Source organism: Exophiala bonariae (genome assembly GCF_035927105.1).
Source record: "Exophiala bonariae strain CCFEE 5792 chromosome Unknown scaffold_82, whole genome shotgun sequence".
NCBI lineage: Eukaryota > Fungi > Ascomycota > Eurotiomycetes > Chaetothyriales > Herpotrichiellaceae > Exophiala > Exophiala bonariae.
The window spans coordinates 361-12943 of record NW_027042557.1 but is presented as its reverse complement, the minus strand read 5'-3'; the positions used below and the strand labels follow the sequence as shown (position 1 = coordinate 12943).

At 49.4% G+C, this 12583-nt stretch overlaps 4 protein-coding genes across 4 annotated transcripts; 3 read left to right on the top strand and 1 right to left on the bottom strand.

Moving 5' to 3' along the window:
• Positions 1–524: 524 nt before the first annotated feature.
• On the bottom strand, positions 525–2234 carry LTR84_012809 (uncharacterized protein; the record flags this gene model as incomplete). The annotated part of the gene is made up of 1 exon (XM_064856325.1): positions 525–2234. The coding sequence occupies one exon, from the start codon at positions 2232–2234 to the stop codon at positions 525–527; it is 1710 nt and encodes a 569-aa protein (XP_064699737.1).
• A 2155-nt stretch (positions 2235–4389) lies between these two features.
• On the top strand, positions 4390–5226 carry LTR84_012808 (uncharacterized protein; the record flags this gene model as incomplete). The annotated part of the gene is made up of 1 exon (XM_064856324.1): positions 4390–5226. One exon carries the CDS (start codon positions 4390–4392, stop codon positions 5224–5226), a length of 837 nt encoding a protein of 278 aa, XP_064699736.1.
• Positions 5227–6671: 1445 nt separating this feature from the next.
• LTR84_012807 (uncharacterized protein) lies at positions 6672–8207 on the top strand (the record flags this gene model as incomplete). The annotated part of the gene is made up of 4 exons (XM_064856323.1): positions 6672–7008; positions 7060–7847; positions 7901–8097; positions 8156–8207. 4 exons carry the CDS (start codon positions 6672–6674, stop codon positions 8205–8207), a joined length of 1374 nt encoding a protein of 457 aa, XP_064699735.1.
• A 252-nt stretch (positions 8208–8459) lies between these two features.
• Positions 8460–12219, top strand: LTR84_012806 (uncharacterized protein; the record flags this gene model as incomplete). Its single annotated transcript, XM_064856322.1, is given in 9 exon segments — positions 8460–8502; positions 8551–8775; positions 8822–9054; positions 9101–9410; positions 9460–9497; positions 9544–10216; positions 10263–10665; positions 10677–11244; positions 11404–12219. 9 exon segments carry the CDS (start codon positions 8460–8462, stop codon positions 12217–12219), a joined length of 3309 nt encoding a protein of 1102 aa, XP_064699734.1.
• Positions 12220–12583: the final 364 nt, after the last annotated feature.

Sequence of the window (12583 nt, the reverse complement as noted above, 5' to 3'; positions counted from 1 at the left end):
GAGCAGAGCAGAGCAGAGCAGAGCAGAGCAGAGCAGAGCAGAGCAGAGCAGAGCAGAGCAGAGCAGAATGTCCATCCATATCCATATCCGTGGGATGTGATGTAATGTGATGTGGCGAGGTGGTAAAACGCACCGCACCGTGCGCGCGGGTTTCGCTCCGGGATTGGCTGGCTGACTTGTTCGCTGACTTATGGTATGTTGTCGACGGGCAGAAGGTGGAGGTGTTCATATTCATATTCATTTTCATTCAAGCACAATCAATGGGTGATGGACTACTTGTCTCCAGCTACCTATGTAACGCCAAAATGGTCGACAACTTATGTACCTACCTAGACTGCATCCGGCTGAAGGACCCAGGCTGGCTGGCTGGCGATGCATGCGATTTGATCATGAACCGAAGATACAAATGCAACTAACTCCAGAAACGCCTGGCTGGACGACAATGACGACGACGGAAGAATAAAGAAATTCGTTTGCAAGGAAATACTCTCAACCCGGAGATTCAATTATCACTGGCGTCACCCTTAGCGATAATGGACCGGTTCGGTGGCCAAGTTGACAAGGTGTTGTGGCTGGCGGACGACCAACTCGGATTTGGACGTGACGGCGATTTCTGCTGGGACGGTGCTGTGGATGGGATATCTAGCTCTTCGCTCGAGTTCATCCAGAGGAATTTGTGAGCGGATGTACTTGGTACGCCCGTCTTCATTGCCCTTCCAGTCCCAGCTCTCGAAACGGCCTTGGGTGAGAGCACTCCACACGAATCGACGCTGGCGTTGGGTGTGTAGGACATCTTGGGTGATGGCGTTGAAGTCCCATTTCCTGGACGCCTCTGCCTCGAAGGCTTGAAAGACTGCCCTGGTCTCTGGATCCAGGCTTGTAGCTAGGTTTTCCAGCTCCTTGGGGTCCTTTCGTAGGTTGAACAGCTGTGGTGGATCGACTGGACAGGTGATGTATTTCCAGTCCCCACGCCTGATCATCATCAACGGTGCTGCCGTGCCCTCACCCATGTATTCTGCAAAGACGGTGTCGTGACCACCAATGCCATACAGATGAGGGATCAGCGATACGCCATCCATGGGTAGACCAGGAACCAGCTTGGCGCCGATGAGATCCACCAGAGTGGGCATCAAATCTAGGGTCGAGACATTCTGAGAGACGCGATGAGGGTTGAATTGCTTAGGGTGGCTGATGAGCATAGGTACTCGCACGGAGTTCTCAAAGTAGGACATCTTGTACCACAGATTGCGCTCGCCTAGCATATCACCGTGGTCACCAGAAAACATGACAATGGTGTTTTCGTCCATGCCACACTTCTTCAAAACCTCGAGCAATTGACCAATATTGTCATCGATGTAGCTGACGGCACCATAATAGGCGCGTCTGGCACGCTTGATTTGCTCATCGGTGAAGTTGTAACCTTTGAGATCACAAACATGCATCAGACGCTTGCTGTGAGGGTCTTGGTCCTCTTCGTTGATTCTAACGTCTGGAAGATCAATGTCAACGCCTTCGTAGAGATCCCAATATTTGTCCTCGATCGCATATGGGTCATGAGGGTGGGTGAATGAGACCGTGAGAGCAAATGGCCGCTTTCCGGGGGCCGCTCTAGCATAGTCATAGAGGTACTGTTTGGACTTATAAAGAACTTCTTCATCATAGTCTAATTGGTTGGTCCGCACACATGGTCCTGCTTGCAGGATGGAACTACTATTGTGGTACCACTCCAATCTCCGATCTGGTTCATCCCAATTCACCGCCCAGCCATAGTCTCCCGGGTAGATATCAGCAGTCAAGCGATTCTCATAACCATGAAGCTGGTCTCCAATGAAGTGCATCTTCCCTGCCAGGGTGGTCTCATAGCCAGCCGCACGAAGGTAGTGGGCATAAGTTGGAGTGTCAGAACCAATTGAAGAAGCGTTGTCATACGACTTGATCTTCGACGGCAGTTGACCACTCATAAGACACATGCGCGATGGGGCACACAATGGTGAGTTGCAGTAGGCAGAGTCGAAAACAACTGATCGTTCTGCCAATTTGTCAAGATTGGGAGTCTTGATCTGGGATTTTGGATTGTGCATCTTCAACAAAGGAGCAGCCAGTTGATCCGCCATGATGAATAGAATGTTTGGCTGCTGAACAAACAGCGGGGTAGAATAACCATCTTGTTGACCATTGAAACCATTGGGCGGTGAAGTGGGAGGAGAAGCAGGAAGAGGGTCGTAAGAACCCATGTTTACTGGTAAACGAATTCAAGGATAATAGTATCTGTGTAGAGACCTGTAACTTGCTAGCTTGTGCTTCAGAAAGTTCTGAGAATAGGAAATTAAAGAAAAACAAAGAGGAAGAGGAATTAAATAAGTCAGAATGGGAAAGAGGGGGGTGGCTCTGAAAGTCCTGACCGAAGGCCTACCCGCTTTGGAAATTGACAAGTCGTGATGACCAGAGTCACAGTGACACGGAGTCTGCTGCCTGAAAGTAACCGTAGAACGGCTTGAATTATCTGCACGAGATCAAATTGTTACTGATATTGGTTTGGCGTATGTGGGGCAACGATAAGTTCAAGTTGGTGAAGACGAGGAGGAGGAAATGAGGACTTGTGAGTTGGGTTTGTTGCAGCAGCTGCCGGCAGAATCCTCCAACAATTTGGGAGGACGGGGGTAGGCAAATGGCGAGAAACTCTGGAATTCCATATTCGATTCACGGATTGTGGAAAGAATGAAAAGCAGAAAAGCGGACTCATGGGAAAGCATGGATAATAATTACGTCTGATGGCTTCCATGATGGCATTGCATCAATTTGGACCGATGTATCGTGCTTGGTCGTTGGACAACAATGGCAACATCTCATGGAGCAAGCACGCCATTCATTGCCACAACCGCAGGCGGTGAAGAAAATAAAATTGGGCCCCTCGGCCTCGCAGACTCCGGAGTTCTGGTGCCTGCAGCTCCGGATTGCGCTTACTTAGTGCGGTTGAATGCCCCTCGGCCCCCGGAAAGCAGGGTCCAGGTATGAGCCTCTAGGCTTCCGATCCTTCCAATCAATCATCAACACTAAACCTCGTACCCTTACCTGACTGCTTGTTTAGCTTGAATTCATCTTGCCTTCTCCATTATCAAATTCCGTCATAGCCACATACTTCTGGAGTTAAAACGCACCCCAGACATATCTCGGATGGAGACTGGGCAAGGCTCTGTTATCCGAGCCTTGCATTCTCTCCTGTTGGAATCTGTCCAGGTGCTAAAGTTCACGCCCCGTTCTTTAAACAGTTGTTTTGCCTCAGATAGAATTTCTGCTTAAATGGCATCGTCCAAACACGGCTTCCTTAGGTACTCTCCAGGCATTTTAGATAGGCTCTTTTCACAAGGACAATTTTACATACCTGCCTCCTCTATCTACTATGGCCTGCTTAATATACGAGCTTAGAACCTCAGATTGCTAGAAGCTAAGAGCCGTTGAACATGGTCCTTGCCGAGTCGAGAAAACATTTCGCCTTGACCAGCAGATTCTTCCTGTGCCCGTACATCTTACAAGTGTTGTTTTTGTTCGCTTTCACGGATCGGACTTGATTGTACGACCAGGTTTGTTAAATCAGCCGCCACCGCCTCACAGCCTGACGACGAATGATATCAATACGTATCCAGTTTCTTAACGACAGTTTAGTCTTACACTGTTGCCATTCGTTTTATATGTCCCGCAAGACGAGTGATTCCGCCATGTTCAAATGGCTCAACCCCGAGAACAGGACATTCCTCCAAAGAAACCAGGCTGAGGTCGGATTATTCTCTGTTCGCAGTGTTCTTGTACTCAATTTATTCAAACACAGTCAGCTCTTTGAACCTCGAGAAATTATCATCATTCTTCATGTATACCTGTTACGATGAGAGACTGTGCTACTACATTCTAGCGCCAGCTCGTAGGGAGGGAGAGAGAGAGAAGGGGTGAGGACGAGGTGGGGTAGACATTAGTATTTTATCTTCAAAATGACTCACGATTCACGTGGCTCACAAGTACCTGTCCGTGGGAGACACTTTCACAAAGTCAGATTTAGGAGCTTGCAAGACGTAAAAGTCTTTGATGGGTTCAAAAATAATGGTTCAAGTTCGAGGTCGAGGTTGGCAAGGCTACCAGAAGGCCGAGGCTGAGAGCTCTGCTTTCCAAGCTCGCCCATTTGGGCAATCCAACCTTCCAGATTTCTGCAGTGTAGATTCAATTGCGCACGCATAAACACCCTGTAAAAGGTCAGGGCTCACTCGTTTGATCAAATCCACTCGTTACTAATTCCTAAATGGTTTCCTCTTTCTTTTCCTTCAACTCCCAAAGCTTATCCCGTCCAGGTTTCAACCCTTAGCCGCCCTCTATTCCAGTTGCGCACAACCCCAAATCACAATGGCCGACAACGAAGATCTCACTCAAGTCGGCGATTCGGCCGAAGCTGATGTTGATATGGGAGGCGAAGAAGAAACAGCCGAAGCGCTTGAAGATGATGATGCAGAAGATGCCGCCGACAACAATGACGCACCCGTGCGCAATCCACAAACCATTTTCCTTGAATACTTAAAGTCTCCTATCGTGAGACTAGCCGTTGGCTCCAATGGAGAAGAAACCACGTTGACTGCTCACAAAGCCATCATCGAGCAGTCACCATGGATCAAAGAACGAGTCGCAACACAAGATGAAGACGATATCGTGGTGGAGATGCACGACGAGTCATTGGATGCGGTGGGTTGCTTCCTGCAGTATCAATACACAGGGGAATACTTTCCCAGACGGCTGGCAAACATTCCTGATGGCTTGGAGCCCGACCCTTCGATCCCCACTGTCGACGACACCGGCGATCAACTCCTGAAACACGCACGAGTCTACACACTCGCTGAAAAGCTCGGCTTGCCTGATCTCAAGACTCTGGCTCACTCAAAGATTCATCGCATCAACTCCACCGCGGTGGGCGAGATCGCATATGCTCGCTTTGTCTACGCCAACACTCCTACCGACGATTACATTATACGGAAGCCCGTTGCCGCATTCTGGGCCACTCGTTCTCACGTATTGCGACACGAAGCCGAAGCCGAGTTCAAGGCCATGTGTCTCGAGTTCCCTCAGTTTGGTTTCGACGTTCTCAGCTTGGTTCTGGATCAGAGAGAAAAGCGAGCGCGCGAGCGCGAAGAGGACAGCACTCCTGGTGGTAAAGGAAGAAAGCGCATGCGACCAAGTATCAACATCTAGGGTATGCAGGCGCAATCGGAGGCTTGTAATATGGTATCTTTAAAATTCAGCACTGTACTATTGAAACAATTGTGGGTGGGTAAAATGGACGGATGGATTGTTTTGCCATCGGGATTCTTGTGTCGGCCATGAAGTTAATGGCGTGGAAATGGGTTAAAAACGGACATATACTACTCTCAACAACTTTCCAAGTTTCTTCAACCTTTACACCCATGGAAATCTGCATGGGATGGGTATGTAAATGATATGAGTAGCCTACGCTAGGGAGTCTATGGTGGGTGTTCACCATAGTTATACTTCTTTGACATGAAAAACATGACTCTATTTTGGCTCTTATTTATCCAGCAAGTGACTAATGGTATCCTGCATTGTCAACTACTCCGTACTGGCCATGTCCGTACCTGCAGTATCCGTAGTTCGCAATTGGGTGCAGATGCGCTTTTCGAGAGCGCCATGTAGGGTGGCAAAACCAATATCCGGGGACCCAAGGATGATTCGGGCGCGCAGACACACGGGCGAAAGCGTCCACACGGCCGAGGGGCGACGGTGAGAGCTTCGCCTGGCCTCGGCCCAGGCATGATTGGGCGCTAACCTTTCGGCGAAAACCCACCCAGGAGCCTGAAGTCTGAGGTATCCGCTGCTCGTGCCATCCCCTCAGTCCACCACTCATTGCAAGCTCAATTGCGTTGTGGTGGTCTGCCCGCAAGCCTGCAAAAATGGGGAAATCTTGAGCCTTGGGCCTTTCAGCCTTGAAGCTGTCTCTCTTCTCCAAGTCCCCGCAAGCTGCTTGGCCTCGTCCTCATTCTTCTTGATCACTACTCCTAACCCGTCCATGGAGACGAATTCCATCTCAGGCTTCTCACCGAAAGTACTGCGGCTTAGTCCTGTACCTCCTCATCTAATTTGCGGATAACGAGCAGCTTTGATCGCATGGCACCCACCACTGCTCCTACCTCCATCCTTGGTTCTTAAGAATCTTCGTTAAATTCGAAACTCAGCGGCCAATGTCAGATCACCAAGATGAGCCTGACCTCCCAGGCGGTGGTTCGGCGAGGAATACTGACAGTCGGAACTCAATGTCAGTTGACGCCTCCTCTCCCACCAGTTCGCGCAAACCTGGTCAGGCCTCACCCACCGACCAGCCAAAGAAGAAGCGCAAAGTCAATCATGGTTCGCCTACACCCCACTCCCTTCCCTTCGGTCGCAGGTTCGACTAACCCTCGAGTATAGCATGTGTTTATTGTCGCCGTTCGGTGAGCATTCCAGCAGACCTAGAAATAGGAGCACCGAGATTCAGGTGCATCGCTGTGGATATGATGGGCTAACGGACAGCTTTGGGGACGCACAGCATATGACCTGCGATTCTGTACGACTTCCCTCTCCTCCCATAACGAGCGCATTTGCCTGTTGAAGATTGCCGGACTAACTCATCCCTCTTTGGGGCCATGTCTCAGGATCGTCCTTGCAAGCGCTGCATCAAGAGAAACATTGGACATTTGTGTCATGATGAGCCAAGAGAAGGCCACGGATATCACAAGAAATCCAAAGCCGATTCTGATGCCACGGGCCCCGATGCCGACGATACCTCTCCCAGCAAAGATGAATACGCCACTGCAACACCAACTCTAGGACCATCTGCTCTGATGGATGAGGCTGGCCATAGTTTGATGCAAGATGACAACATGGCCATGAGACAGACTGCTGATGCTACCATGCCCTCCTCAAATCCTAGCATCCCTGCACAAGCTGGAGGTACTATCAATAATGGCACGACTCAAGCCCGTGGGTCTCGCTCGTAAATCGTGATTGATGCTCGCAAACTGATGCTCCCAGATTTCGGCTACAACGATCCGTGGCTCGGCGTTCAAAATCGCTTTCACGACATGCACGCCTTTCATCCTCAATTCATGTTCAACGCGAATGAAGTCACGGACGAGTTCAACTTGCTCAACGACTTCCTCAGCACTAGTTTGTTTGAAGAGACAGGCATGCATTCTACCGACGAGTTCGGTGGTCATTATGACCCGTCCTTCATGAATTCGATGGCTGAAGCTGTCTTTCCGCCATCTGGCGCCGAACAATTATCTGCTCAGCAACAGCAACAGCCGCCCCAGCCGCCTAATTTCAACAACAACCAGAATCTTGCCACACAAGGCGCTTTGATCTCGAGACCCTCGAGTGTGAAGCCCATCTCAGACAAGGCAAGAGAGAAATACTACATGATGGCGGCAGACCCAAGTGGGACAGAGTCGCCCGAAGAGCGTATGAATAAGCTTCTCAAGGCTAAATACGACGCCGGGATGCTAAGACCATTTAATTATGTGAATGGCTATGCTAGGCTCAACAAATACATGGAGAAGAACATGAAACATTCGTCTCGACATAAGATTTTGATGCAATTGGACCAATTCCGACCCAAGTTCCGCGAGCGCATGCAAAGCTTGACAGATATTGAGTTGGTCTTGGTCGAGATGTGGTTCGAAAGGAGTCTCATGGAGTATGATAGAATCTTTGCAAGTATGGCGATCCCTGCCTGTTGTTGGAGGAGGACTGGCGAGATTTTCCGGGGTAACAAGGAAATGGCTGAGTTGATTCACGCACCTATAGAATCACTCCGTGATGTGAGTATTTTGGCGGCCTTGGAGTTACTCTCGACTAACGAATATGATAACAGGGCAAGCTGGCCATACATGAAATCATCGTGGAAGACCAATTGGTCAGCTATTGGGAGAAATTCTGTGCCATTTGTTTCGACCAGCAGCAGAAGGCGATGCTCACAAGCTGCACCCTTCGTTGCCCGGTAGCGGGATCTGAAATTGCCGAAATACCTTGTTGCTTCTCTTTTACGATTCGCAGAGACAATCACAACATGTGAGTTGCTGTTTTCCTTCCTAGCTCTGCTCGAGTGTACATCACTAATTCGCCCTAGACCCTCATTGATTGTGGGCAATTTCTTACCCATCAATCCCGCAAAAACATAATCTCATCTGGAGTTTTTGTGCATGGCGAAAACAACATATGTTAGGATGGAAAATGAGAACTTGTATATTGTTGCTTCATTCGCTGTTATTCGATTCTTCGTTGTCTCGAGTGCTCTTTCCTTAATTGTCCTCCACCGTCACGTGCCATCTTGAACACCTGACATGAACTCACACACTCTCTTCAAATCAAGTTGATGGCAGGCTTTCGGTCCGACTGCAACATTTCCATCTCTCGTTCGAGTATCTTCGATCATGCCATCGACCAAATCTACGAGAAAAGCTCAATCGGTGCTTGGTATGTGCGAACTGGCCTCCACCCACTGAACACAGCTGATAACCCCAGACTTTGCAAAGCACCTACAGGACTACCTTGACAAGCATCACTCATCGTCCACTCAGCCTTTCCCCGATATCTCGATCTACATTGAAGTACTCCCACTTTCTCAACAAGACATCTCACCACCTCAATGCGTGGAGTTCGATCGAGTTGGAGTTGCCATTTGGAATCGGTGCCGTACTCTACGTGAGAGCGGTCAAGACCTATTCAACCTGACAGACCTAGCCAAAGGTATTTCGATTCTTGACTCAATACATATGTTCTAAAGTCGAGATAGTACGTGCTTTTGCATACCTTGTCCTCGACACAGCTGCCGGTTCATATCGCAAAGATGCAGTAAACCAGAGAACCTTCAACAGTGGGCTCAAAGCTGTGAAGGATTGCCTGCTTGTTGACACTGGCGGCGCCCTTACTGTCATCGGCACCAAAATAGTCGAGCAGTTGGCGTCTAGGCTGGAAGGTGTATCACCGGAACTTCGAACACAATACCTACTGCTGCGCATCCTCTTGGTAAGAGCACACTTGAGCAGTCTGTGAAATACCCTAACTTGTATAGGCTTGGAAACAAGATCGTCTCGAGCTTGCGGAGCATTTCGGTCATCAGCTTGAAGGAGTTCAATCTACCCTTACCGCTAGCGACCGCCAACAATTTGGAGACCTCTGTTACGAAATCGGGAACGATCAGATGAAGCGGGATCACATGATTCTCGCGAGAAAGTGGCTACGGAGAGGCCTCTACGTTTGTACTGATCAAGGGCTTGAACCCGGGGACGTGGACATAAGCGAGCTACGGCTCAATCTGATGCATTCGCACGGTGAGTGGTCTTTTGTCGAACACGGTTCGAGAGAACAACAATCTTATACTCGTGTCAGTCAGAGCTCTTTTTGTAGATCATGGGCGTGATCATGAGATAGAAGATGAAGGTGTAATTGCTCTCCAGTCGCTACGTTCGGTGAGGTCCGATCCCAGTCCATCTAATATTGATCTGACGGCCTTAGAACTTCGACAAATTCCCTGTCAAAGTTCTCCAGCTCGAAGTGTACGCGCAGAATTCGAAACTCGGTCAAGACGCATACTATTCGGTGCTCTTAGACGTGATAGGTTGTGCGCATCTAATCCCAACAAACCACAGATTGATTCTGCATCACATCCATCTTTTGAAGCTTACAAGTCCCAGCTTTGCCTCCCAAGCGTTGCGGACATATATCGTCCAGCGGTTAGTGCTTCATGACGATGTGGCCTGGGTCGAAGCCGGGCTGCTCACTCTCTTATGGATGTTGGTTACGAGCGCTGCAGATTCGACATCAGTTCAAAATGAACTCGAGTTGGCTCTGAATGATACGTACGAGGTTTGGAGCAATGCACTTAGCCCAGAAGCAACTCATGGTGCCTTCATTCTCCTTTGGAAACGCATCGGAGATAGTTTCAAAACAGAACATCACAGAGACACTGTCCAATGGTGTTGCATCGCGCTGCACAAGCTGTTCTCAAATGCTGGAGACGAGAATATTGGGAAAATCGAACGAATGATGATCAAATGCTATCTAGAGCTATCTCAATTCAACGCGGCACTGGGTGTATTTGAAGATATGCCAGCAACCCGGAAAAGTCACCCGTTGAGTCGAGTTCTCTGCTACAGCCTCGCGCTCCGACGTCACGATAGCAGTCTTAGTACGCACATCCCCGTCGCCAACATTGCATCTTGCTAACCAATTAGTACAATCTGCTCTCAATGCATTGGCTTTGGCTCACAGCGATCAAAATCGCACATTGTTTGCTGCAGTTTCTGAAACCATGAAATATGGGACAAAGCGGCAAGGAGCCCAGCTGTTACAGCGAATCCTCGACAAGTACCACAATACCCCATCACCTGAAATCGATAAGCCGTTACTGCTTAGATGTACTGCTCGCCTCTTGATCTTGGCCCTCACAGAAGAAGACTACGACTTAGAAGAGCTCCTTTCAAGGCTATGTGCAATACTGAAGACAGTAGCGGCCCTCACCTACAACGAATCATCCCGAGAGTTATCATCAACTGCCTTGTCGCTCAGTGATTGCAAATGGTTCAAAGTGACAGTTTTCAGAACGGCTGTGCAAAATATCGACACGTGGCCTGACAAGTATATCATAGATCTATTGCATTATTCTTGCCAGGTACCATTCGAACAGTTACCATCTTGCTCAATGCTAATACGTACCAGATACGATATCCGGATGAAATCTCCCTAGAGGATAAAGTCGACAGAAAGATCTACGAGATTGATGCTTCATGTGTTCAAGCCATGTTATATCTGAGGGCGGCAAGAGCATGCTGCTCATCGACAACTATCTCTGATATGCCTAAGTCGTCCTATTCCAGTGAGACACCACCAATCACAGAGGAATTACGATCTACACTGTACCGGAATCTGGTGGACAAGTATTCGTGTTCTCAGAGTCTACTTGATGGTTTGGTCGAAGGCATGGTGGACAGAGATCTCTTGAAGCATACAAAGGCGAAGCTCGTCAATCTTCTCCCATTCGCCTTCGAGTCGACCTTGTTCCTAATAACGCAAACCTCAAACTCAAATCTCCCAGAGAGCCTTCTGTCGCTCAGTCAGCTGGTTGACCATGCGGTGGAACTGAAAGCGCCTGATGTAGCATACCCACTGATTGTGGATATGATTCTAGCATCTGTCACTGCCGATGCTGATTACGCTGTATCGAGACAGGGCAACCGCCCGCGAGCCCGAACCCGTGCTACAAATCTTTCAACCAATTGCGCAACAGAGCTTCTGAGCAAGCTGATCCACAGTATTCGTAATGAGACAACATACGATATCTCTCAAGCATCACGCTGAATTCGTTGCGTTGTGCAGCTTATCCTTGACCAACATGACATCAGCAAGCGAACCACCACAAATAGTTCAAAGTTGGACTCCGATCAAGCACAAGCGCTGCAGATAGTGAAGACAATCACCGAGCAGGCATTATCTCTAGCGATTGGATCGGATCATCCGTCCAGTCTCAGGTACCCAGCCGAAGAGGTCGAATGGTTAGCTTCGACGTTGTTCAATCTTTCCGTCGACATTCTGTACTGGAGCCAGGCGAGGATCAACAACATTGATCAAAGAAAGCAACAACCCCACGACAACGAACCGAGGCCTGAAGAGCTCGCATCGTCCACATGCAACGAAACCGACCCTGCACCCCAGAGGCTCCCTAGCGTCATGTCCGGGCACACAGCCGAATCCGGGGCAGCTCCCGGCGCTAAAGCACCTCGGGATGCAGGTACCGCCGCCCTCTCTACCAAAAGCAATCTCAATCTCAGTTGCGATCACGATGCCTCCTGTCTTGACACAGATACGAAAGTCCAAAGCAAAGACAACAAGGAACCTAAACGCTGCGACATCACGTCGCCCCAGCAGTGGGCCAGCCTTGCCGTCCAGCTCGCCGATCTGCTCGACGACACGAACCGAGGCTCGCCTGGAAGACACGACGATCTACCAGACTTTCCCGGATGGGTAGCTGGAAACACTTACCGTGCCTCGGCTGACGTTGAATTAGCGGATTCAAGGAGCCGACAAGGAGGTGCTGGTGGAGGTGCTGGATCTGCATACGGTGATGGAGGTGCCCTGGCACGCGTGATCAGAGAGCGCTGCCGGATGCTTGGATGGGAAAATCCAGCGTCGTGAATTTTTTCTTATGACGACCGTCCGGGCTATAGATGAAGGGGATGGATGGCACCGGGCGGGATATCGGGACCCGTTATTCACCGAAGTTGAATGTGTTTAGTTTCGCTCCACCATAACTTTTCTTTACTTGGTGAATGTGTGCTGGAGGGAGCGAGAGCCGTACATGCACATTTCTCGGCGAACTCAATCCAGACGTCCACGGCAACAACCCATTATATTGTCTTAAAATGAAATCTCATCTCATACATAAACTCTCCAAATGTATGTATGGATATATCGATGCATAACCCCCCGTGCACATAAGTCGGAATGCATTCCGTCCACCGAGTAGCATATCCGACGTCTAAGGTCTATCTTCTCTTCG